Here is a 25241-nt window from a genome sequence, read left to right as displayed (position 1 = left end):
TGCCCCTCTGTGGTCGGTTCCCCCTCCCGTAAAACCAGGCACCCACTGATCTGCTTTCTGTCCCTGTAGATTGGCTTTGCTGATTCTTACATTTCATATAAGTGGAATAATGTAGTTTATATTCTCTTTTTTGTGTGTCTGACTTTCTTTTCCTCAGTATAAAGGATTGAGAAGAATCATGGAATTGTGAAGTATGAAAGATTTTTAAAGATAATCTACTTTATCTCAGATCAAAACTAAGTACAAAATAACTACAGATCTTAAAAACTCAATATTTTAACATTGTACATTTTTATTATGCAAAGACATGTAAATTAATACAATTAGTAAAATTTATTATTGTGAAGAATATAGGTAGAATCCCATTATCACAGTGAAAAAGGGTCCTGTATTACAGGTGTGTTAATTAAGTCTTGTAACTCCATTCTCCTTAGACTGACAGCACAGAGGGCTGAAGTCCAAGGACACTGCCTGGAATCTCTTCATGAGACTTTGAATCTCAGTTCCTCGTTCATTCATTTATTCACTCGTTGATTCATCACATGAGTGTTTCACTGTGTACTGGGCACTGGTGAAGTTACTGGGAACGTAGATCAGGGAATGAAAATGATATTGTCATGGAACTAACATTCTGGTTGCCAAGACAAACTATAGTCAGTACACAGTATGTCAGGTTCTTTAGGAAAGTGAAAGCAGGGTGAGGCAGATAGGGAATGCTGGCGGTAGAGTGGGGGAAATGCTGTTTTAAATAGAGTGGTCAGGGAAGACCTCATTGATACGATGCCTTCGATCAGAGATCTGAAGGGAATGAAGAACAAGCTATGTAAAACATTCGTGGGTAGAATATCCCAGGCTAAAGAGACAGGTGCAAAGGCCTAAAGCAGGAATGTGCCTGGTGTGTTGAAGGAACAGCACCCAGGTTAACGTGGCCGGAGGAGAGTGAGTTGATGGAAGGGAGGAAAGAAGAGATGAGGTCGGAGAGGTGGGAAGGGTTTATCACATAGGACAGCAAAGGCCAGCGTAAGAACTTGGGCTTTTTCTCTAAGAAGCTACTGGAGGATTTTGAGCTAAGAAGAGACACGACTAACGTCTGTTTTTTAAGCAGCACTCTGGCTGCTGTGTTGAGAATAAGCTGTGGGCAAAGTCATGGAGTGGAGAGGGCAAGAGCAGAAACTGTTCATTCCTGTTTGCTTACTTACTGCTTTAAATGTTTGTTTAGGGATCACTTAACTGACTTTTCCTGTTTAAAACAGGAATCCAAGAGGATCCCGAGGTCACTGCTTAAAGTGTTTTGTCCTATCAGAAATGAAAACAGCCAACAGACTAGAATTTTTCCTATTCCTATTTGGAAGTCGCCCTGCCCCACAAGATAATCATATAAAAATAAGACATAACACCTATGCCATTGACCTGTGTTTATGGAGAGCCAAGAGTGTTTGTGTAGGGTCTTCATTTTCATGTTCTCAAGCAGGATAAATAAATCTAAATCTGGGATCTGTCTAAACCCTTTTGAAGCCGCAGCCATGTGCCAGGATTTGACAGGGCCTAACAGCAGAGGGCCGCAGCCTGGGGACCTGAGCTCCTTCACTAGGAAGGAAGAAAAGCTGTAGAATTTGGCAGGGGAGCAGCGGAAACTTCCCTGTTGCCTCAAGAGCCACCCAGGCCCAACTCTTCTCTGCTCTATTTTATCTGCTCAACTAGGAAGTACAGTGAGAAGGGGTCCTCCTAGAATTATCCAGGTAGAAATTAATCAGGTGTTTTTTAAAAATTGCAGGACCCTGATTCGAACTGGCAGGGTCATATGTATGCCCTTTCCCAGGTCCAGTTCACCTAAAAATGTGGATGGTTTGGTTGTGATTTATTTAAAGTCAAGGGAATCCTGTATTTTGTTTTTACAGGAAGCCAACAGTAACTTGGATGGTTCCTTCTCTAGTTTCTTCAGGGAAAAGGAATGAGTTCTGCTAAGATTTCATTTAGGAAAAATGAAGAGAGTAGTTTCTAAGCCTTTTAGGATACAGCTCAAGTATGGAAATCTGTTTAACTGCCCTGGGGAATTCAGATTTTTTCTTTTTCTCCAGGTAAAAGAGGTCTTCAAGAAGTCACCTTTCCTGGTACCAGATGACAGTGTTAGCATCATGGACGGATCCTATGAAGGTGGAGAGGTGTTGATACATGTTCCAGGGGGAGAGGGCCAGGGTTAATAGAAGGTCTGATTGAAGGAACTGGGACCAAGGGTGGGAGTGCTGAAGAAAAAGCTGCTGCGGAGAAACGAATTGGCACGGAGGACTGAAGCAGCAGGGGGTGGAAGCAGGGAGAGAAGGGAAGTGTGTGCTTTATCCATGAAGTTTAGAGAGAAAAAGAACACAGATGGGGCCGGGAAGAGCGGGGAGATGCCCTGGGATGTAATCCTTGTTTCTCTCTCTTTCAGGCATCTTAGCTTGGATCACTGTGAATTTTCTAACAGGTAATACATTCTCAGGTTTATCGTAAGCTCTTGACTAGGGTTCCCACATGGTCAGACAGCAAAATTACCTTTCTTTTTTCCTGTATTGTTCTCTTCTTTGGTGAAAAAGTGGAGACAGGAAGTTAGTGTTCAGAACCTGCCTTTAAGGCCTCAGCTGCCGCAAGAGCCCTTCCAGGTTAGCATTCACCTGCAGTCCGGGGGCGGAGAACAGGGGAGTGTTCACGGAGCTCCTCCAGAGCAGGGGGGACATTGCGGACAGAGGAATATTGAGCTGTCCAGGAAGCAGATGTTCGAACTGGCTCTCATTCACAGGTCAGCTGCATGGTCACAGCCAGGACACTGTAGGGACCCTGGACCTGGGGGGGGCCTCCACCCAAATCACGTTCCTACCCCAGTTTCAGGTGAGTCATTAACGAGAAGACTGGGTTAGCAACTCACTCGGCAGGCATGGTGCTAAGAAAATGGTGCTCTATTTTTAAACAGCAGCTACACCACAAATAGGCTGAGTAGAGTCAGTTAATAACAGTGTGAACTTTTCTTTGCCATGGTTCAGAGTCCCTTTGATTCCTCAAGCCATATGAGATTAGCAGTTTAATCTGTGTTCTCCATCTCTGGTTTATGGGAGGAGGGGCAGGGATGATGGTGATAACATCCTTAGATAATCACAGATCCTAAATAGCCTTTCTGTTCTTTCTGATTTGCAGAAAACCCTGGAACAAACTCCTGGGGACTATCTCACTTCCTTTGAGATGTTTAACAGAACTTACAAGCTCTACACACATAGGTGAGGAGGGGGCAGGGAGGAATAATATTTCGTGTAATATGAGTCACCTAACTGTTGAAAGCATTTTCATGTCTGTTATTGCACCTGACAAGCCTTGCATAGTCTGCCAGTCCCTGAAAGCCTATTATCTGAAACCCAAACCACTCACTCAATGTCGAGGGACTCAAGGATTTCTCCATTCCTGGCCTCCAAATATATGACTTATAGAGTCAAAACTTTTCTCTATAAAGAGGACACTCAGAAAAATTTCAGCCAAACTCTGTGCCAACTCCATTGAGCTTGCCTTCAGATGTTCAAATCTAGCCTAGAATTTGATCGCAGTGAGGCTGGGAAGTAAGACAATGAGAGCTTTTCTGGAGACCCTTCACTATCTCTGGTCTTTAAAGTTTTTATTTATTTATTTTTAGAGACAGGAAGGGAGGGAGAAAGAAGGAGAGAAACATTGCTGTGTGAGAGAAACATCCATCGGTTGGCTCTCTCACACACCCTAAATGGGACCTGGCCCACATCCCAGGCCTGTGCCCTGACCAGGAATCTAACCCATGACCTTTTGGTCTGCGGTACTGTGCCCAGCCCACTGAGCCACGACCGGTCAGGGCCATCTCTGCTGGCCTTTACGTCATAGCTGTGAAAAGTTCTTACTGCATGGCCTTGATCTAAATCATGTAGAAATTACCACTTACTGTCCCCACTAGATGAGTATGTCACAGAGAACAAAGTTTTCCTCCCTCTAGAAGGAGACAGAGAAACCATGTTACTTTTGAAAGAGGTAGCTGGAAGCTGGAGAATTGCAGGACCAGCATAAAATTAGTCAATCCTATATTTTACAGTTACCTGGGATTTGGATTGAAAGCTGCAAGACTAGCAACTCTGGGAGCCCTGGAGACAGAAGGTTCGTCTGGGGACCTGTGCTGGTTGGGGTATGGTGAGAGTGAAACCAGTACTCAGCTGGCCTTTTCCCTTCCTTGGCAGTGCTTCTCGGGAGCAAAGAGTTACACGAACTAGGAAGCACATGTTGTACAATGGGCATGAAAACAGCAAATTCCTTTTCTCCTTTATGAGTTCAGATGTTTTGTTGTGCATGATTAGCCATTTCCAGAGTGAGGTTTATTTGCATGGGGGAATAGCCTATGGCCAGGAGGCTGAAGAGCCTGCAGAAATTCAAGGCTCAACGAGTGAGTTTGGCAGACTTTGCTCAGACCCTTGGCAAGATGTAGCAAAGTCCTCTTGCAAGTGGAATAGCTGATCAACTCCATTCATCTCTTCACAGGTGGTAGGGTTAAGAGTTCAGCTTTTGAGGTCAGGCAGAACTGGGTTCAGTTTCAGTTCTGTGATTTGGGGCAAGTTAGCTATACCCCTTTCCTCACCTTAAATTTAAGATTTTTTTTTGCATTGGAGACACTTCGTATGGTGCCTGGCTCACAGTAAACAATTATTGTGATGATGATTGTTTAGCATTTCTGAGTTTATAAAACATCTTCAAATGTGTTTCATTTAAGCCTCACAACAACCATGAGAAAAGGAGAACAGTAGTTTTCCCCCTTTTTTAGAAAGGAGGGGACTTATTCCACAGTTTGGGTTTCTTTGGGATGTGACGAAAGCCACGGGCCCCTCCACCCAAGGCACATGTACACAAAAATTTGCTCATAATTTCAGGGCTTCGCCAGCCCCACAAAGTCCATCTGGGAACCCTGTTAAGAAGTCTTGTCATAGGACAGTCATGGAACTAATTTCATGTGATTTTAAGGCCCAGCCACCTTGGTGATTCTTTGCAGCCTTACTGGCTTCTTGCTTGCCTCTGTCTCACACCCTTGCCTCTTGCTTTGTGGCCTGTTTATTTTTCAGGGACTGAGGGACACACTTTCCGAAGTGCCTGCCTGCCAAGATGGTTAGAAGCAGACTGGGTCTTTGGGGGTGTGAAATACCAGTATGGTGGCAACCAAGAAGGCAAGTGATGTTTTTACCAGTTGAGATTATTTTCATAGTTGAAGTCTCTAAAAGTTCCATGGGAAACTTTTTCCAGAGCTCAAGAGAAACTTCTCATGTTGCTGGGACTCGTTACAAATAGATCTTGGTGTGCCTCCAAGAAACAATACGGAGTGACAGAGAACCAGGCAGCCGGCCCTCTGTATCCTGCTCTCTCCCTGGGCGGGTGTTGCGGACCATTCTTACCCTGGGTCTAATGCGTTAGACCTTGCATCCTCGGCAGGGTGAACCTCTCGGGTTCAGCTACCGGTAAATGTTTAGCTATTTAAATTATAGTAAAACCTAAAATTGAGATGATAGGAAGAATAATTCACTTAAATATTATAAAAGTCACAAACCTTAAAATCAAGGAAAGAAACTTGATTTTTTCAATAAAGGAAACAGAAAAACCTTCTAGCTACTCCTGAGTACCATGACATATAATGTGAGGCAGCAGCTTGAGGTCGCCTGTGGCCGTTTTTGGTGGACACACATTAGAGAGGGAGCCGCCGTGGAGAAGCAGGTCCCTCTCCTCCAGAACGGTGAGGCCGTGGAGCTTGCTCAGCTTTGTAAGCCCTTTGTCCTGAGTCTCAGCCTCAGCTTGCCTTGATCTCCTGCTCCTTCCTCATTGGCTCCAGGAGCTTGCCTCAGAGAGGGGTCTCTTCCCCTTATTTTTCTCACTGTGTCCCTGTGCACCTTTGCCCTGGCAGGAGAGGTAGGCTTTGAGTCCTGCTACTCAGAAGTGCTGAGGGTGGTCCAAGGAAAACTTCACCAGCCAGACGAGATCCGGAGAAGCGCCTTCTATGCTTTCTCTTACTATTACGATCGAGCTGTTGACACACACATGATTGGTAAGTTCATTCCAGGTGTCAGATCCAGGAGGACACTGGGCAAGGCTCTGTTGGGAAAGGGAGAGGGGTTATCTGAAATGCTTCGTTAGAGGTGATCCTCTTTCAGTCCTGGGTGTCGAGTGACACTAGTTACTCAAATGGAAGGGCACATATGATTGGGAACCTACCAGAGCTAGAAAATGGCCAAAAAGTTTACATACCTTTTTTTTAATTTGTTTATTGAGGTATAATTGACATAAAATAAAATGCACATACTTTATTTTTTCTTGAAGTATAGTTGGCATGCAATATTATGTTAGTTTCAGGTGTACAGAATAGTAATTCAACATTTGCATACCTTACAAAGTGACCTCCACCATGAGCCCAGGAACCACCTGTCGCCGTACAAAGGTCTCACAGTATCATTGACTCTGCTCCCTGTGTGGCACGCTCCACCCCTGCACCTGTTTATTGTATAACCTGACGTTTGTGCCTCTGTGCCCCTTCCCCTGCATTGCCCATCCTTCCATCTCCCTCTCTGGTAACTGTCAGCTTGTTTCTTGTATCTGTGAGTCTGCTTCTGTTTTGTTTTTTAGATTCCACATACAAGTGAATTCATATAGTATTTGTTCTCTGACTTATTTCATTTAGCATAAAAATGTACATATTTAAAGTGTACAGTTTGCTAAGTTTTGACATAAGTATACCCCCATGGAACCATTATCAAATTCAATATTTAAAATCATATATATCACCCCAAAGTTTCCTCCTCCTCCTTTATAACTTCTTTTTTGGAATAGTAATGCTTTTGTTGAGCTGTGAAACTGTATGTCTGTGCTCTGTCATAGCCTGAGATACGAATTTATTTTCTCTTTTCTAATGTATTTTTTAATGGGTCAAATTATTTACTGCGGTTAAATAAATAAAATAGAATGCAAATAAATAGACTGCATAGATTGTATTATATGAATATCATGTTTGTTTATCCCATTCTTTAAGGCTGGTCATTTATTTCCTGTTTTTCTTTATTACAAATACCACTAGGATTAATTTCCTCATGTTTCTTGAATGCTTTTTGACATCAGCTGCTCTTCTGTTTCGTTGCAGATTATGAAAAGGGGGGTGTTTTAAAAGTTGAAGATTTCGAAAGGAAAGCGAAGGAAGGTAAATGTCAGTGGCAGGCCTTGAAGTAGAGTCTGCAGGGCTGCGCCTGCCAAGTCCAGTGACCTTAATGTGACCTAACTCGCCAGAGTCAGCAGAAAGCCTCTCAGAAGGCTGGTTCCCTGTCTTTGCCAGGAGCTGAAAGCATTAAGTGGCATAGAGAAATAGAAGAGAAGAGGCTTTAGGAAAATGGTGAAAACCTATGTTTTCTACATTTCTGGCTTTTTAAAAACTGAAATCGTGTTATCAATGTTAATGAAATACCAAGCACCAAAATATATGGGAAATAGCCACAGAGGCTTCCTGGGGAGAGTCCATTGAAAATATAAATGACTGATTTTATCCAGTGGCTCCAGAGTAATGCTAACTGGTATCTCTCTGTCCCCTGGGCCTCAGCATTAATAATATACAAGGGACATGGTTGAATTACACCAGAACAACAGGTCATAGAAATTTAGCACATAAACTAGGGCCCATGTAAATTTGAGTCAGTAAGACATAACATCAGAAATGTGCAAGTTCTTAAGAGGCTGTGGTCTTGTAGAGGCCATCAGTGCACGGTTCTAGCCTCCAAGACTCCTAGGCATCAAACAAATGGAGCATTCTGCTTTGCTTATTCTAAGTTTATATTTAGAGAAAATTATGCACCTCTCAGTGGGCTGCAAACTTGAATTCACTTTTCTCTCTCTCTCCCCCTCAGTGTGCGACAACTTGGAAAACTTCACCTCAGGCAGTCCTTTCCTGTGCATGGATCTCAGCTACATCACGGCCTTGCTGAAGGATGGCTTCGGCTTTGCAGACAGCACCATATTACAGGCAAGAGAGTACAGTGGAGTCTCAGACTTCTTATTTGGGAGTTGGGAAGAAAGAGTTAAGAACTTGTTGGGTAATCAGAGTGGCTTTGGTGGAATTATGAGTATTTTTATTTGGGCTACAGACAAGCACTATGTAAGGCACTATGAATGTGGGGAATTACCTTGATGCACTGGGAGCTTCTCAGTGTACCACCAGGCATGCTATCCTAGAGGTCATAGAGCAGAAGGCTTGCAGCCCCAATTCGGATGCCCAGGTCCCATGGATTATTAAATCAGTTTTGAAACTCGGGGCACGAAGCCATGAGGAAGACACGGAATAGGTGAACACACAGGATAGGGTGCAAGCAAGCTGGAAGTGCACAATTCCTGAGCCCCGGGCTTATGCGTCCTGCCCCCCTCTGCTGCTGCTGGCAGTGTGGTCTCAAGTCCTAGGACTGGAGTTTAATCAAGGGGCACAAGGGCAGGAGGGGCCTGCAGCTACCACACAAATTTCCTCTGTTTGGAGACACAGAGGTGGGTACATTGTCTGGGAGTGTTAGCCCACTCTGCCCGCTAGATGGTTTTACTTGGCAGAGGACATGAAGGACCACGTGGGTGTCACCAATGAGTGGCTTATTTAAGACCTCATGAATGTTGAGTGCCTTTTGCGTATGTACAGTGTCATATATTTTTTAGGTGCTTCACATATTGTCTATTGAATCTTGTCTTTCTCTGTCCATCTGTTCTAGAATATAAAGGCTCAACCTTATCTGTAGTAACTTATTTTTCTATTCTGAACACATCTATTTCATCCATCTCACTTATCTTGTCTTCCGTGCCATAATTGAATAATTGTACATTATCGTTGTCAATGAAAGGACGTCTAGCATTAGAAAAAGTCTTACAAGAGTTTATTTGAGCCAAACTGACAATTACCAGGAAGCAAAATCTCAACAGACTGAGAAAATGCTCCAGAGGGTGGCAGTCCGCAGCTTATTTTATTCATTAGAATCAAAGGAGGAGACATGAAGGTTACACAAGAGCCACTGGTGGAAGATTGGGGAGGCAGGAGAAAGCAAAGTGGGGGCACCTCTGAGACTGGATACAAAGGAAAACAGACACATCTTTTCCAGCGGCGGGTACAGGGCAGTGAACATTTACAGCACATCAGATTGGCTTGCGGGCAACAGGACAGCCAGCTGTGCGGTCTGTGGTCGGCTGCCAGTGGTGGTTTCTTGGAGGGGTCTGGGACAGGAAGTTCCCTGACATTTCGAAGATATGTTATCTTAGATGCACAAAGACAATTTCAGAAGTAAAGATTGACCTTTGTCAAGGAAGCTATAGGCCTAGGACATGACTACCCACCATGACCCACTTTTAGTTAGGAGTGTTTATGTTCAGACTTCCCTGTGGGGCTGCTTCCAGCCTCTGGGCCCACCATGCGGGCCTCCTCTGAGCTTGTCAGGTTTTAGTATGGGACCCTTTTCACCCCCAGTTACAGAGATGAGTAAGATGTAATGTTTGTCCTCAAACATCACGAGGTCTGTTAGAGGAGATGGCACAAGGCAGTGTTGACTTTGCGGTCAAGTAAGTAAACTAGACTGTTTTTGAGCCCCACCCCCGCCTTTCTCGGTGCCACTTCCCCTTCCTGTTTCCTGAGTTCCGGATGAGCTTATATTACCCAATTTCTTGTGTTCTACAGATTTCATAGACTCCTTTAGATTTGGACTTAATGTGTTTCACCTGGCAAGAACATCAGCATTTAAGGCTCAGACCGAGAGTTACGTGCCAGCACACTAGCACAGCAGTATTTAGGGCACGGGCTTTGTTGCCCGTCAGACCTGGGTTCAGGTTCTGATTCTGCGAGCTTACTGGCTCTGTGACCTTAGGTGGTTTACTGCCCTTCTCTAACTCTTAGGTTGCTCATCCAAACACAGGTATTCTCAGAGTATCTATTTTATAGCGTTGTTGTGAATTGAGATAATGCCTGTAAAGCACAAAACCTGGCAATAGTATAATTACTAACATTGTTACTGTTAGCAGCGTAGGCATCTCACATGCATTGGGGATAGATCTGTGGATTAGAGAGGTTATCCTGAGCCTTCAGTGCGTAGCATTAACAACATTCTCTACTTAAGCATCAACTATAACCACGTCATTTAAGGACAAGTTTCTGCCATTTCCAGTGCTGGCATCCTTTTGTTCTTTATGATTTCAGTGGCAGCAAAATTTAAATCTGGGGTGGACACTCCGCTGTCCCAGAGATAGCTTCACTGTGATCAGTCACCCTAGGCTGTCGGCCCAGCCTCGGGGAGCATTTGATGGGGAACACTCCCAGTGTGACTCAGGGTGTCTCAGACAAACCTCAAGGTGCCATTCTCCCCAGGTTTTGGCAGAGACTATACTGGATTTCCTCAGGTCCACAAAGTATTGTGTTATAAAAACTTGGTACTAGAAAGACAGACGAAACCCAGTCCATTGGTTTCTGTGTGTGTGTGCGTGCGCGTGCTCTGGCATCCTTACTGTGCAAAAGCTTGTGCAGAATGCCGGTGAAACTGCTAGAAGCGGAGCTGTCTGGTTGAAGCAGAGGTAGAGGCCTGGAATTGCTTCGCCATTGGCACCCCCACTCTTTGAAGCACTTCCAAGGAACCCCCAGGATTCTGAAGAAAACGATTTGATAAACACTAATAGAATCCCCTTCTTATGTAGTTTAGGAAATGGGGTCTCAAATGCATCACTGAACTGAGGCTTGTCATGGCCTAGAATGCCTTAAGTGCCTTGTTCACTTAATAATTAGTGCTTAAACAGAAAACTACTTGAACAACAACAACAAATTAGGGCTTAGGAAGATGCAGCTACTTACAGAGTACGAATTGAGTTTAGTATGTTCCTTCCTCCCCCTAAATCTATTCCCAACTCCTGGTATATTTAGTTTCAGGATCAGGGAGCGAGTTCAGAAGGTCCTGTCTGGAAGGCCTGGGTGAGACCACTTGCCCGGGCCATGAGATTCGGGGCCGGCTTGGCAGGGGCGGGGCAGTCGGCCACGGCAGGAGAGAAACCTGCGGAGGTGGGGACTGGGGAAGCCTCCAGACAGGCTGCTCCCAGTCTTGCCTTGGTTTGGCCTGTGGATGATCTTGGCAGGAATTCTCTGCCCATGTTGTGCTTGCAAGAGGTGAACTTGAATGAAAATGTGAAGACTTTTTTTTTTCTCCTCCTGACAGCTCACAAAGAAAGTGAACAACATAGAGACCGGCTGGGCCTTGGGCGCCACCTTCCACTTGCTGCAGTCTCTGGGTGTTTCCCACTGAGGCCAGGCCTGTGCCAGCAACCTTTTCAAAGGGAGAAGATGGCCCGTGGTGTTTTGAGGGAATGTGGAAACCACCTGGATTGAAACCCAGCAGCTGGCTTCATCAGGAGGAGGAAGCCTTTGTAGACAGGTCTTGCCCTTCAGTCTAGAGATTTAATTAATTTTACACATCTACTATGAACTGTTATGTAACCATTCTGCTTGCACAGCTGGTACAGAGTCTGAATCTTTGAGCATGCTTGTGTTTCCCAGAGAGCCAAAATGAGTAGCTTTGGAACTTAACCTTGGAGAAGCCAGGGACTCATTTCAGCCCTTTGAGTGCCTCATTTCTTCGAACGTTTTAATTTTCCTCTCACATGGTAAACTCAGCTGGCTGATGGCATTCCTGTGGCCTGTCAACACCAGTATTTTTTCCCTCCCTGCACATTGCCCTGTCCCGATTGCCCTATCACACCCTCTTCGTACAACAGAGGAGAAAAGTCTGACTTGGCTTTTCATGCTAATTCAAGGGGAGAGAAAGTCACCACCTCTGAAGTTGTGTGGTCCTGCTTTGTGCTGGCTCCAGTCAGCCAGCTGAGAGCCATCCTAACACTTGGAAGGATGGAAAGCAACTTCTACCTGCACAGATTCCGGCCTTAAGAAAGGAGGCCATCCAGTCTCTAAGGACATGTTTTTGGAGGGTGTGGCTGCCTTGCATAGGCCACCTTCTTTTAATCAACTTTTTATAACTTAACTGTGGGATTAATGAACATGTCCAACCTCATAGGAGTATGTGTTTATTCAGTGCCAGTACCTCCTTCCAGGCTGTGTTTATAGTAATGTCATCCTAAAGTTTTTTCTTTGTATTTCTAAGAAATACCTCTATACCCTAGCTTTGGTCTGTGGCCAGAGGCCTCTGGCTGTGCCATTCAAGGATCTGTATTTTGGGGTCACAGCTTTCAGTTTGTCTTTTTATTCTGTTCATAGCATCTCCTCCTGCCTGGCCCTGGGTCATTTTAGCTAACATCTAAATTATTTGTCTACTTCCAGGATTTCTGATACCGTTTCTTGATGATAACCTAACATTTGATTTGGTTGGCCATTTCAGCTTCAATGCTCTGAGCTCTTCATTTTGTGAATTATTTTCCCTAAAATTCATTAGCTTGTACTTCCCTACATGACCACCACCGGCCTGTCTACCCACTCGAGTGCTCTGGGGCTTCAAAGATCTTCCTGTGGACCGGCTCGTTTATCTCGGCCCTGAACCCCCAGCAGCTTTGCAGCGGAGACTGCATCTCCTGGACTTGGGGCCTCCACAGCACACTTCCTCTCCTCTCACAACATGCTGAATGCCTGGCCCTCACACTAGTTCCAGGGAATTTTAATTTTTAAAGTTTTCCCACTGAGTCAACAAATATTTAACATCTGATGTGCAAGTAACTAGGCAAATTTCTGTATCCTCCTCCCCCAAATTTTAGTTGTTTTTTAAATTCAATGTGGAAATTTTTTACTCTTCATACTTTCATTACACCAAGGTCACCTTTATACCTACTGTCTTCCTCAAAAAATGCTAATATATAACGAGATAGAATCTTTCGAGTTGGAAACAGCCCCCAGATACAATCCAGTCTTCTAAGTATTGCAGAATTCCCTTGACATCTCGAGCTGGTTCAGCTTCCAGTTGGGCGTGTTCTCAGGCAGCTCACTCCACATGGGACCGCACTGGCGGTACAAAACCCCCTCACACGGAGCTGGACTCTGCCTTCCCGGTGGTCTTCTCGAATCCCTCCTTTCATAGCTGTTGAGTCTTTTGAAGAAAATGCCTCCAGGTACTTTGTGGCCACTTCTTTAATGTGACACATGGTTTCTAGACCCCTTACCTCTTCTGTCACAAAGGCGGAGTGCTGGAACCGGTTGTGTGCTCCATGCTGTTCCCATGGTTAGGGAGACCAGTTTCTCGAATAGAAACCAAGTTGTTTTCCCGAGAGGTCAGCTGTGTTCATTGAAAACTCCTCCAGCTTGATGAGTCCCTGGTCTTCCTCACATTTTTTTCCTCCCAAGTTTTTCTCATAAACAGAGGCTGTTTAGACTTCTTTGGTCATTCCAAGTACTTCCAGAATTCTTGGATAGATACATTAACTTCAGAAATGTATCTACATATATTCTGAAAACCTTGAGGAGAACACTTGGAGAATTAACCAGTTTGTCCATTTTAGAACCAATTTAGAATGAGAATTTTTATTTCTTGGAGAAAATGACTTCTCTATAATGTCCTTTCTGCCCCTTAGTGTACCTTTTGGGCCTCTTACTAAGTAACCCTGTAGAGTGTGATATTGCTGGTGAAGTTTCTTTTCTGTGTGTGTGTTTATGTATTTCAAGTCCTTAGGACATGGCCTGGCACATGGGTGTGTTTTTCGTCATCATATGAAGGACATCCTCTGTGGGTTATGGAGGTCCTTGCAAGGTGTGCCTTACAGTTCTTCCTATCTTGCCTGATTTTATTTGCAGACTTTTGGAGAGTTTATGTTCTCCTTACCTGGGCTACCTTTCAGTTTTTTTGGAAGATGACCATTTTTTCTCCCCTATAGATGACCTTTCTAGACTCTGCTAGTAGTCGTGTGACTTTCACTGTAGTTGCCATCTTTGATTGTAGGCACATTTTTCCTGAGATTCCAGGAATGTTTGTGACATTGTCACTTTTTTACTTTACTATCTTATAAATTTTCTACATTTGTCTGAAAAACTCCCCTGCAGACTGTTTCTTCTCACTTCATCATCAAAGCAGACTTTTGGGCAAAATGTTCTTTACTGTATACAAAGCCAATGGATCCAAACATCTCTTCAAGAGGCCTCTCTGGCACTGGGAAGCGGGCTTCTCAAACACCCCAGGGCCCCCAGCCACCACCAGTCTGCAAGCAAATGAACAAATTCTGCTGCTAATTAGATTTTCCCTTTCGACGTGGTTCCTGGCTCTGGTCTTCAAACCTGTGCAGTGAAATTACTGTTTTATTACTCGACAGATGGAGTCCCAGAGCGGAACCACAAACAAAACTGAGATCTGGTGCTGGGATAAGGAATAACTACCATTAATAAGATTTGGTTTCCTTTCAGAAAGTCCAGTGCACCTATAATCAAGGTTAAAGCAATTTGTTAATTGTAAAACAGTAATTCTAACAAAAATGCATAAATTTAATATTTATAATTCTTATCTATATGAAAAGAATTATATAAATTTGTGACCAGCATTTTCAAAAAAACTGTATAAATCTTTTCTTTAGAAAGGATTATTAACAAATAAAAATGAACAATACAGCACCATAGCAACTTGTTTTAGTAATAAAAAGCTCTTTTCAACAAAAATCACAATAGTCTTTCTTCGGGGTTTTTCTTGACTTGATTTTATATGCCCTCCTCACAGCAAACTATCACTCATTATTTGGACTCCACAGGCCCATGAAACAAGGGAGAAAAGGAGACTAGAGAATGCTAATAAAAAGTAAATTTATTAAATTAAATCTTGAAACTCTGTGATGCTTTTGGGAAAAGCGTTCATTTCTCTTCAACATCATCTCCAGAAGAGGAGCGTTCATCTGCTTGCAAAGGCCATAATCTGTTCCTACAGAGAGACGAAACGGAGTGAGTGGTCCCCGGGCACTGTAAGGTGCGAAGGCACGTGGGGAAAATACTTGCAAGTGTCCACAGTGATTAAAGCAAAAACTTAGCAAAAGTCCCAGATACTTTCCCCGAGAGTCCCTCCAAAACGTCTTTAAGTGGGTATTTCTCCGAGGAAAAAGGCTGACCAAGCAGCCAAAGGAGTTGAAACATCTTTATCTCTGAAAGCGTCTATGTACTTACTATTTTAAGCCCTTCCTTATACTATATAAAGTTACTACTTAGATGGGCCCTAGCACTGACAAGCCCACCAAGGGACTTTTTTGCTTATAACCACTGGGGAAGATAAAATAACTTTATAGCCAAGAAACGAAATCAAGTCTTGGCAAAGTCATTCTGCAGTGAGCGACTCAGCCTCTCAGCGAGACACAAGCGACCTCTTACCTTGAGTGGCGCTACTGCATTTGTGGCCTGCAGGCCCCACGTCCTGAGCAGCACGAGCGGAGTGGCACTGGTGGAATAGAGCCTCTTTAGCAGGTCCGTGGCAGCTAGCAGAGCGGTGTTGTGCCGCTGTCTGTCCGTCTCATAGCCTGTGAGGTGGCTCATGGAGCCTGGAAGAAAGAGGAAGATTACATCCCTAATCCAGGAGTGAAGTTTTTTTTTCTTCTAGAAAACCACGTACATTTATGTCCACCACATCTGGCTACTGAGGGGCCCTTGAGGGCCCCGATCTTCCCTAACTGCATGGCCTCTGGATACTTCTCTGAAGTACCTCAATCCTTACCTAAGTCTTTCCCATTGAAGGCAGCAATACTGAGGTGATGGACCAAGCTGGAGACATCCCCAAAGCCCATGTTGACACCTTGTCCTGCAAGTGGATGGACTCTGTGGGCTGCATCCCTAAGAACAAATCAGAGTTGAGGTGTGGCTCCTGGCAGCCGAGTGAGGGGGAGTAGCTCTGCTCTGCTGTGGTCTTACCCGATGAGTGCCAGCCGAGGCCGGACGTACTCAGCAGCATGTCCCAACCCAAGTGGAAACTGTACTCGGCTTTTGGCGTCCACCCTGGCTACACTAGGAGGCAGCTGGCGAGCTGAGACCTTGGTGGGCTTCAGAAAGGCAACAGCGTACTGCAGCATGGTGCTGGCCGAGTCAACGAGGTCTGTGTGGTTCGCATCACTCCACTGAGTGGTGTCAGCCACAAAACAATGGAAAACTGCATCAGTGACCGGCGGGGAATTGAAGATTCAACAAGGGTAACAGCACCTAACGTGCCTAAAATGATCCATACCACAAGAGACAAATGCCTCAAATACATGCAAAACACGGCTTCCCACTGCTCCCCGTGGGTTTTAGGATCACGTTAAACTGCTCCTGAGAGGCCCCTGCCTGCCTCTGAGCTTGACCTTTCACTAGTCCCCACCCCCAGCCTGCACTGGCCACAGTGCATGGCTCATCCTACGACATCCTCTGGCCTCCGACACGCCCCTCGGCTTAGAATGTCCTCCCACTTCCAGTTCACCAGCATCCCACCAGAGGCTGTCAGCTCTTTTTATAACCCCCCTCCGAACTCCTGGGAGTATTAACCTCACACTTCTACCACTGTACTGAAATTGTCACTTAGGTACTTTTCTCCTCATGTGGCCATGAGCTTCCTAAAAGGGGGCTGTGTCTCATCTGTATAGAAGGCACTCCTAAGTATTGCTGAATGATTGCACTGCAAAGGCTTGTGCAAGGGATATATGCGAAGTGACCCACAGGAGGGCGCCATTTATCTTGGAAGCCACTGCAGCATGTTCAGTCCGTTTCATCATTGCTGCTACCGAGCAGCGAAGCTCAAGCTCTTCAGTGTGAAGTCATGAGTGAGGCAGCCGGGTTTGCTGGCTCAAATCACAGGCGTGAGGGCCGGCCTCATCTCAGAACCCAGCTCTGCACTAGATGTGTGACCGGGGGCAAGTTACCTCTCTCTAAATGAGCGACATTAATAGTACCTACCTCAGGGTCACAGATTTAAATACGAAAACACAAGTGAAACTCTTCACCGGTGCCTGACACATATTAAGTTCTCAATATATGTTACCAATTTACTATTAGTGAATTTAGATAAATAGAGCAAACTCCAAAAATACTGCACCATATTATGTAAAAACTGTATTACTGGAGAATAATCATTACTGTTTGCTGAGCACCTATAATGTACAAGGTACATCGCCAGCATTGTATATAAAGTCTCTCATCTCATGTCTTTAGACTTTTATTATTATTATTGATCCCTGAGAGGTTGAAGAGAGTATTTCCATCATTCAGGTTACTGGTAGTACCAGTACTAAACCCATGTCTATCTAAAGCTTACTCTTAAGCTCCCTAGTGAAAAGTGCTCAGCCTGTCTCCAAAACATTTTTGATGATTTTGGCTTTAGAGGTTCAGGTACCTGGGACCGAAGAGCTGATCAAGACTGTCCAAGTATTACAGCTTCAAGAAAGGCCACTGCTAACTACCACCAGGGTAGCCATTTCAACTGGCATAACAGCAATGCACGACCCTCAAAAGAGTGCACAAGGCACTGATCATCCACGGAATCCAGACCCAGCCTCCCAATGACAAAAGGGCAGCTGGCTGGCTATTTCTTCTTCCTGCTGAAGACCACGGTCCTGTGCCTACCCCTGCCACACATCACCAGGTGGACAAGCTGACACTCACAAAGGCGGAGTTGATGGCATCCACGAAGGTCTCCTCATCCATGCTGACCAGCTCTGCTGCGTGTTCGTGGGATGTGGACCAAACCAAGGAACTCAAGGTGTCTGTGAGCTGTCTCAAGAGAACAACACCAACACTAAGGGCTAAAATTTTGTTCCTGTACCCTCTCGGGCCTAAAGGTATGAAGGCGAAACAAAGTTAGCCTGGGGCAATTTGCTTGAAACCTGCACAAGACTGAGAGAAAATGAAATCCTAAAAAGAGGAAGGCCGGAGTGTTTAAGCATACTAGCTGGGAGGACTTCTTACCGGGAGCAGAGCGATGGGCCCAGAGGGAAGAAATCTCTGCCAGGCTACATTGTTCTCTGTGGCCTGTCGTAGAGAGAACAGGTCTGGTGAGAAGGTCAAACGTTAAACACCCGCAGGGCCCCAGACGGTGGGCTCAGGACCTTACCTCTGACAGATGCAGAGTAGCCACCACGGCAGACTGGTCGTAGTTCCAGCTAACGTGCCGGATTCCAGCGGCCTCCCGCACTGCTGAGTTGTGACCATCTGCGCCAATCTGTGTGAAGACAAGAGCCTGCTAAGTCTGACAATCTTTTCACAGATGTAACTGTTCCAAAAGTTTGCCCCTGCCTCCTAAAGATTTCTCCAGTTCCAACTGCGGGCCAGCCCGTCTGTGGCAGGCCACTTGCTACCACGCCTGCCTCATGGACAGCCCCTGAAGGGGAGCCCTACACACAGGACCCCAGCCTCAGCCAACAGACTGCAGCTGGGCATCTGATCCGGGAGGGGCCAGCCACAGGGTAAAGAAACCCAGCCAAGTCCTCTTGCCACTTGAGCTAGAAAGCAACAGGCAGGCCTAGAGCTGAACAGTCCTGCTGGGCGGTGAGCAGTGGCTGCCAGGGGAAGGGGAAAGCTGACGAGGAGAGAGGAGGACATGGAAGATGCAAAGAGATGAGGAACTTACAGGACTCCCAAGAGGGAGAGAACAGCCTCAATTTCTGACACTCTGGCTCCTGTCCCTGTGAGGCCAGCTGTCCTCTATTTCATGACCTAAGATGGTCCAGGAGAATGCGTCCTGTACAGGATTTACAACAAGACCATCTTAACTTGAGCTGGCTTAGTGGGTACTGGTCCTTATAACCAAAGGCTCTGCCTGAAAGTAACATCAACTTTGGTTTAGGTGTAAAACTAGAGGTCCCAGAACTGAGGATAAGGTGTCCGGACATGCAAGACCCCTGGCGAAATAAGAATCTTCAACTACCAACAATTTGGTCTGGAGGGTGCTGCCATCACCTAGGGTAACATGGACCCAAGGGCTGGAGTCTGCCGTGGACAAAGGGTCAGGCCAGGTATAGCTGGCGGCTCTGCTCCTGTAGAGAACAGTCACTCGGTCTAGGGGGGTCAGAAGAGAGAAAACAAAGCATTAGAAAGGCGGCCCACACAGGCTTGGGAAAAACCTTAACCAAATGGAAGCATGGTCCCAGGACAGCTGCCTCTTGTCGTTCACTCCTAAACAAGAAAGTAAGATGCAAAACCAAATCAAACCCAAAGCAATCCCCTCATGACGGGCACTACAGTCTGAGAGCTGATGGATGACGAAACCCAGACGGACGAACCAGTGTCCAACAGAAAGCAAGCTCTCAGCGCATTACCAGCCTCACCCAGGCACTGCCCCCTCCGGCTCCTCCAGCTCACTCTGCCCTCGGGGAGCCCACGTGTGCCCTTGCTCTCGGAGAAAACAGCGAGGAAACACCACAGGCTCAAGGAGTTTCATGAGATTTTTCTTCCCACTTGTCTGATCATAAAAAAGACGTGCTCACTGTGAAAGTCTGCACACAGAAAGGTTTAAAATGGGGGTGGGGGAATCACCCCCAATCATACCACTCAGAGACAGCTCCAGTTAAAGCTTCGCTGATACAGCTTTCCAAGCAATTTCCCATGGGTGTGTACGCGTGCACACACCCTCACACACCCAAATGGGAGCACGTGACACGTGCTGTTTTTCACCAATATATTACGGGACACGTTTCTAAATGACTAAACATTAGATGTAAATTATCTTGAAAAGCCGCACTGAAGTTCACCACATGGGTGAGAACTACTGTCTCATAGCAAGAAGCATTTCAGTTGCTTGCAATATTTTTCTCTCTAGAACCCTGAAATATTTGCAAAGCATGTATCAAAGAAAGGATTTATATCTAGAATATATAAAAAACTCTTACAACTCAAAAATAAAGACACATAATCCAGTTTTAAAATGGGCAAAAGATTCTTAATATACCTTTCTCCAAAGACATACTTGTACAAATGGCTGATAAGCACATGAAAGATGCTCAACATTATTGGTCAGAAGGGAAATGCAATCAAAACTACAACAAGACACCAGTCCACAGCCACCAGCATGGCCATAATTTTTTTTTCAAAGGGGGAGGGCCCTGGCCAGGTAGCTCTGTTGTTAGAGCATCATCCCGATAGGCCAGGGTTGTGGGTCTGATCCCCGTTCAGGGCACATACAAGAATCAACCAATGAATGCACGGATAAGTGGAACAGCAAATCAGTGTCTCTCTCTCCCCCCCTCTCCTTTCCCCTCTTCCTCTCTCTCTCTATAAAATCAATTTTTAAAAAACAATTTTAAGAGTGAGGAAAGTAAGTACTGGTGAGTATGTGAAGAAATTGGAACCCTTATAGACAGAGTGGGGCAAAAGTAGGTATACAGTTGTTCGTATGGAAAATAATACAATAATTAGTAATACAAGAATAAACTGTTTCACACACAAATGTAAACCTACTTCTGTCCACCCTGTACTGGTGTTTGAGAAAGTGAAATGGTGCCACCTCTTTGAAACAGTTTCATAGTTTATGAAAATGTTAAACTGCATTATTATATAACCAGCAATTTCACTCCTGAGTATTCACCCAGAAGAAACGAAAGCTTGTGTCCACACAAAAGTTGTACACAGATGTTCACAGCACTATTCACAATCACCAAAGAGTGGAAGCAACCTGAATGTCCACCTGTTGCTGAACGGATAAACAGACATGGTCTACCCACGCTATGGAACATACTCGACAATGACACAGAACAGAGCGCTGACACATGCTACCACATGAATAAATAGCAAAGACACGGTCCGTGGGGAAGTCAGACACAGAGGAACACAAACAGTTTGGGTCTGTCTCTGCGAGCGTCCAGAGCAGGCAAACCCTAACAGGCAGAGAGTGGACGGGTGGGGCCCCGGGCCGGGGGTGGGGTGGGGAGCATCAGAAATGGGCACGAGGTTTCCTTTCGAGGTAACGGGAGGGTTCTAAAATAATATGGTGCTGGTGGTGGCCCCACGCTACACATGTAATAAACACTGTCGAACACTTAAAATGGGTAAATTTTATGGTATGTAAATTCTGTGAAAGAAAAACAAGAAAGAGGAAAAAGAACCACCCTGACAGAAGTACCAGAACGTTTTCTTGCAGCGGACATTCAGTACCCGTAACAGGGGTCCCTTCTCCCAGTAAGTCCTCGAGTATCCTAAAGCGGGTCACCCTCCAGAGAACGAAAGGGAGATGGGAGGGGCGGGCACCTCACCTGACACGGCCTCCAGCTGCTTAGTGAGGGCATGCATGATGACGTCGTTCTCCACGATGTAGCCCATGTCATCTAAGTCATCCTTATCGAACATGATCAGGGCCTCTGAGCAGGCATCCCACACCTGCAAACACGAAGGGGAGGTCTGTGTCACAGCCCACAGAAAAGGACACAGTATTCCAACGAGAAACACAGGACTGCCTTCCCAAGGGACAGAAGTGGGAAAACCACAGTCTGTCAGTCCATCAGGCAGGATATACGGAGAGAGGAAAATTCTCTTGGGAGTGCTCCCCTGTACTTCCTTAGACTGAGTGTGAACTTTGTCTGATTCTTTCCACATTCACAGAAAACCTGGAGAATGTGGATTCCAGCATTTTAACACAAGACAGACCAAGATATCTCGCCAACAGGGATAAGGGAGCACCTGCATTCGCCGGAACGCTCTGTATCTCATGTTGCAGACGTGGTCCCAGGCACCAAAACCTACAAAAGAAAGGATCTATGTAGAGGCCACAGCATCCTGCCTGGGCTCCCCTTTGTCCCTCCATCTTGTTAAGTTAGAGGTTGTTTTCAGTGTTCTCCGTAGCAGAGAAATACTCTCTACTTCTGTCCTGTTTGATGGTCGGAGCTAAGCTACTCTGTTCCCCAGTTCAGGTTATACAGGACGAAAAGAGACCCAGCTTTCATGATCAATAGGTCAAATCACATTAAAGTAGGGGAAACAGCCCTGGCTGGTGTGGCTCCATGGATGGAGTGCCAGCCTGCAAACCAAAGGGTCACTGGTTCGATTCCTAGCGTAGGGCACATGCGATGGTTGTGTGCCAGGTCCCCAGTAGGGGGCACTCGAGAGATTGCTGTTTCTCTCCCTCTCTGTCTCCCTCCCTTCCCCTCTCTCTAAAAATAAATAAAATCTTTAAAAATAAATAAAGTAGGGGAAATAAACAGAAAAACTAAAGCCATACTATTCTTTTTTTCTTTATCACCCTATTCAAGTTACAAACTCTACGGATAAAGACTATTTTTTGTTGAACTCCTTGGCACTGAGGAGAGTCATTCACTGAGGAAGTGTTTATAGAGCCCCTTCAATGTGCCAGATACAATTCTAGGTACTGAGCAAAAAACGGGAAACCAAATGGACAAAGTCCCCACACTTCTGTAGCTGACAATGTAGTTTATTATTTGTACTAAGAAACAAATACATAATACAATGTCAGGTAGCAGTAAGTTTTATGAAGAAAAATAAAGCAGTATAAGGGGCTAGGGTGATACAAGAGTCCACATTTTAGATGGGATGGCTCTAGACTGGACGCCCTGGGGCAGGAAATTCGGCAGAGACTTAAGACAATGAGCTAACAACTGGCCTGCGTGTGCATGTGCATCTCCATCTCTGGGGGTGTCCACGCCACGGCCCTCGGGCTGCCTGCAGCCCAGGATGGCTGTGAGTGCAGCCCAACACAAAATCGTAAATTTACTTAAAACATTATGAGTTTTTTTGTGATTATGTGTTGCAGTGTAATGTGTGGCCCAAGACAACTCTTCTTCTTCCAGTGTCGCCCAGAGACAACAAAAGGTTGGACACCCCCACCCCAAAAGCATTTACTACACAGGCTCTCTAGCACCCTAGAGGGTCAACTCTGGGAATGAAGAGAGCGCTGCTACTGGAAGTGAATGGTCATAATTAGTTCTTATGGTTTTACTTCCACCAATTAATAATGACCCCACATTACAAATGAGGCCGACATGATGAGCCCACACATCCCAGAGATGTCTTCCTCAGACTGGGAGTTAGCACATTAACAATTTCAGGAGTCCTCATCTTCACCTATGCACCAGACTACAAACCCTCACCCCTCTCTCCCACCCATCTCAGTGGGCTCCCTCCTCACCAGATGCTCTGGTGACTCCGCCCTATGGGGCACACTGGAAAGCTAAGAGAGACAGGAGATTGGTTCTCTGAGGGAGGAGGTTATACTCACTACTAAGAAGGGTCGCCGAGCCAGGGGAAATGGAGCTGACCCTATTGCTGTATGTTTCTGGCAATTTCTCCAATACTTTCTTAGGACCTGCTTCTAGCAACAAGATTTTCTTATCATGAAAGTGAATATCATATCCTAAAAAAAGAAGAAAGAAAAATTTTGTATCATTTTAGGCAAATCAAAATTTTAACTTTTTTCATTTCCAAGAGAAGCAACAAAATGGATACAAATTTTTTAGAAGGCACACAAAAAGGAAACCCTATGCAGAGCCCTAAGCAATAACATACACTGTACCACCATTTCAATATGCAAATCACGTTAGCAACCAATGTAAGGCTTCTACAGACAGTCCGACATCTGCCATCTGCAAAGAAGCAAATTATGGCAAAACCCATAATGAACCAATAGAATTGCCTAGAAAGGAAGAAAGAAGTAAAAAAAAAAAAGTAAAACTGTAGTATTTAGACATCAGGTATGTCCAATCTCCAAAGTATTACATCAGTGAAAGTTGCAAATCCTGTTCAACAGAACAACGTAGTTAAAAAGCAAAATTTGCTGTGGCCTCAAAACTGAACTAGATTCTAGTTCAATCTAGATAAAGAACTAGAGTCTATAAAGAAAGAGGGGGCAAAAATAAGACAATTGTGCCTATAAGTCTTGTCCTTAAACATTTTGTACAGAAGGAAAAAGGAGACTCCGGGAGTCCATTACTGATGTCTGCAGCACATTACAGTCAGTTCCTCGTGTCTCAGAGGATGTAGGTGAAAAAATAAGCAATAAGTTGCTGCTGCCAAAAGAGGAGGAAAAAATGTGATAGGATTACCAGATCCCGCTCCCCACCACACACACACACACACACACACACACACACACACACACTCCATGCCTGCCTATGAAAGGTATGTAAGATGGTGCTATGAAAAACTAATAGGTAAAGCCATTATGGGACAAACTCTTCCCAGTGATTCTCATTCTCAAAGTGTGGTCTTCAGATCCCCATCCCAGGAGGCATTTGTTAGTAATAGGCCCCACCTGGCCCTGTCCAGGTGGCTCAGTTGATTTAGAGTGCCCTGCACACCAAAAAGGTTGCAGGTTTTATCCCTGCTCAGGGCACAGAAGAATCAACAAATAAATGCATCCATAAGTGACAACAAACCGATGTTTCTCTCCCTCTTCCCATGTCTCTTTCTAAAAATCAATACATTAAAAAAATAGTGGTAAGAGGGTGAACTTTATGGTATGCAAATTATATTTCAATGAAGCTGTTAAAAAACAAAAAGCACCTAACCCAATGCAATAATCCTCATTGCTTCCAACAGTGCCCACAACTAAATAACCCTGAGCAGGTCTGTTTCCTCACAAGGTGGAAAGACTCTAAGGTCCCTCCCACTCTTGACCCTTCAGAACGCCTAAGAATCAAATGTTTGCCCTGGGGCCTGGAGCTTCTCTGGAGGGAATGGGACACAAAATCCACAATGCTCCCTGGCTGGCGTAGCTCAGGGGATTGAGCAAGGACTGCGAATCAATTCCCAGTTGCAGGTTCAATTCCCAGTCAGGGTACAAGCCTGGGTTGCAGGATATGACCCCCAGCAACCGCACACTGATGTTTCTCTCTCTCTCTCTTTCTCTCTCCCTTCCCTCTCTAAAAAATGAGTGAATAAAATCTTTAAAAAAAAACCCCACAACGCTCAGACTTTGGGAACAGTGCCAGGGTTCCCACGATCCTCACCGCTCCTTCACGGCCCCGCTCCCCCTGGCCTTGGATGCGCTTACCCAAGGCACAGGCCATGGCGGCGCCCACCAGGCCTCCACCAGACACCACCACATCGTACACGGTGTCTGCCAGGGCGCCGGCCCCTCTCCGACAGGAGACTAGAGGGCCTCTCCAGGTAGCTGCAGGTGCAGCCCCCGACCGCCTAATGGCCAAGAGAGCCGCCATTGTGCTGACTCGCGCCGCACTTGGCACCCCGCTGGCCCGCCCACAGTAGCACTTCCAGAGCAAAGCCCGCCAATCACTGGCCGCCTCAGCCCCGCGGGTTTCAGACCGGAAACATACCGAGCAAAGAGAATAGGCCAATCGGAAAGCGATCC

At 45.5% G+C, this 25241-nt stretch overlaps 2 protein-coding genes across 12 annotated transcripts in view; one reads left to right on the top strand and one right to left on the bottom strand.

The window, feature by feature from the left end:
• The window catches only part of ENTPD5 (ectonucleoside triphosphate diphosphohydrolase 5 (inactive)), a 39933-nt gene extending 25289 nt beyond the window's left edge, over positions 1-14644 (top strand). For all 11 annotated transcript variants that reach the window (XM_045822064.1, XM_045822059.1, XM_045822056.1 and 8 more), the window contains 10 exons: positions 2079-2154; positions 2429-2464; positions 2777-2865; positions 3169-3248; positions 4079-4140; positions 5094-5195; positions 5924-6064; positions 7151-7207; positions 7905-8020; positions 11220-14644. In XM_045822064.1, the coding sequence (XP_045678020.1) occupies positions 2079-2154; positions 2429-2464; positions 2777-2865; positions 3169-3248; positions 4079-4140; positions 5094-5195; positions 5924-6064; positions 7151-7207; positions 7905-8020; positions 11220-11306 (846 nt within the window). In that variant the 3' untranslated portion in view covers positions 11307-14644. The remainder of the gene's footprint in view (positions 1-2078; positions 2155-2428; positions 2465-2776; positions 2866-3168; positions 3249-4078; positions 4141-5093; positions 5196-5923; positions 6065-7150; positions 7208-7904; positions 8021-11219) is intronic.
• Positions 14645-14768: 124 nt separating this feature from the next.
• COQ6 (coenzyme Q6, monooxygenase) lies at positions 14769-25125 on the bottom strand. Its single transcript, XM_045822054.1, has 12 exons — positions 24924-25125; positions 23151-23285; positions 21599-21657; positions 21175-21298; positions 18855-18985; positions 18042-18149; positions 17897-17959; positions 17594-17701; positions 15875-16077; positions 15681-15796; positions 15341-15507; positions 14769-14900 (listed from the first exon to the last, which is right to left on the bottom strand). Exons 1-12 carry the CDS (start codon positions 25087-25089, stop codon positions 14871-14873), a joined length of 1410 nt encoding a protein of 469 aa, XP_045678010.1. The 5' UTR covers positions 25090-25125; the 3' UTR covers positions 14769-14870.
• Positions 25126-25241: the final 116 nt, after the last annotated feature.

The sequence above is a fragment of the Phyllostomus hastatus genome, unplaced genomic scaffold (assembly GCF_019186645.2).
Source record: "Phyllostomus hastatus isolate PE091 unplaced genomic scaffold, TTU_PhHast_1.1 phas_scaffold_501, whole genome shotgun sequence".
NCBI lineage: Eukaryota > Metazoa > Chordata > Mammalia > Chiroptera > Phyllostomidae > Phyllostomus > Phyllostomus hastatus.
Note: the sequence above shows the minus strand (reverse complement) of the source record. Positions and strands in the feature narration are given on the sequence as shown.

What these genes read in the sequence shown, in the direction of transcription:
- COQ6 (XM_045822054.1), bottom strand. Translation starts at nt 25,089, where the DNA reads ATGGCGGCTCTCTTGGCCATTAGGCGGTCGGGGGCTGCACCTGCAGCT. An exon ending in CGCCATGGCCTGTGCCTTGG is followed by an intron (nt 23,286 to 24,923) that starts GTAAGCGCATCC and finishes TTCTTTTTTTAG; the next exon opens with GATATGATATTCACTTTCAT. An exon ending in CTCGGCGACCCTTCTTAGTA is followed by an intron (nt 21,658 to 23,150) that starts GTGAGTATAACC and finishes TTTCTTTTGTAG; the next exon opens with GTTTTGGTGCCTGGGACCAC.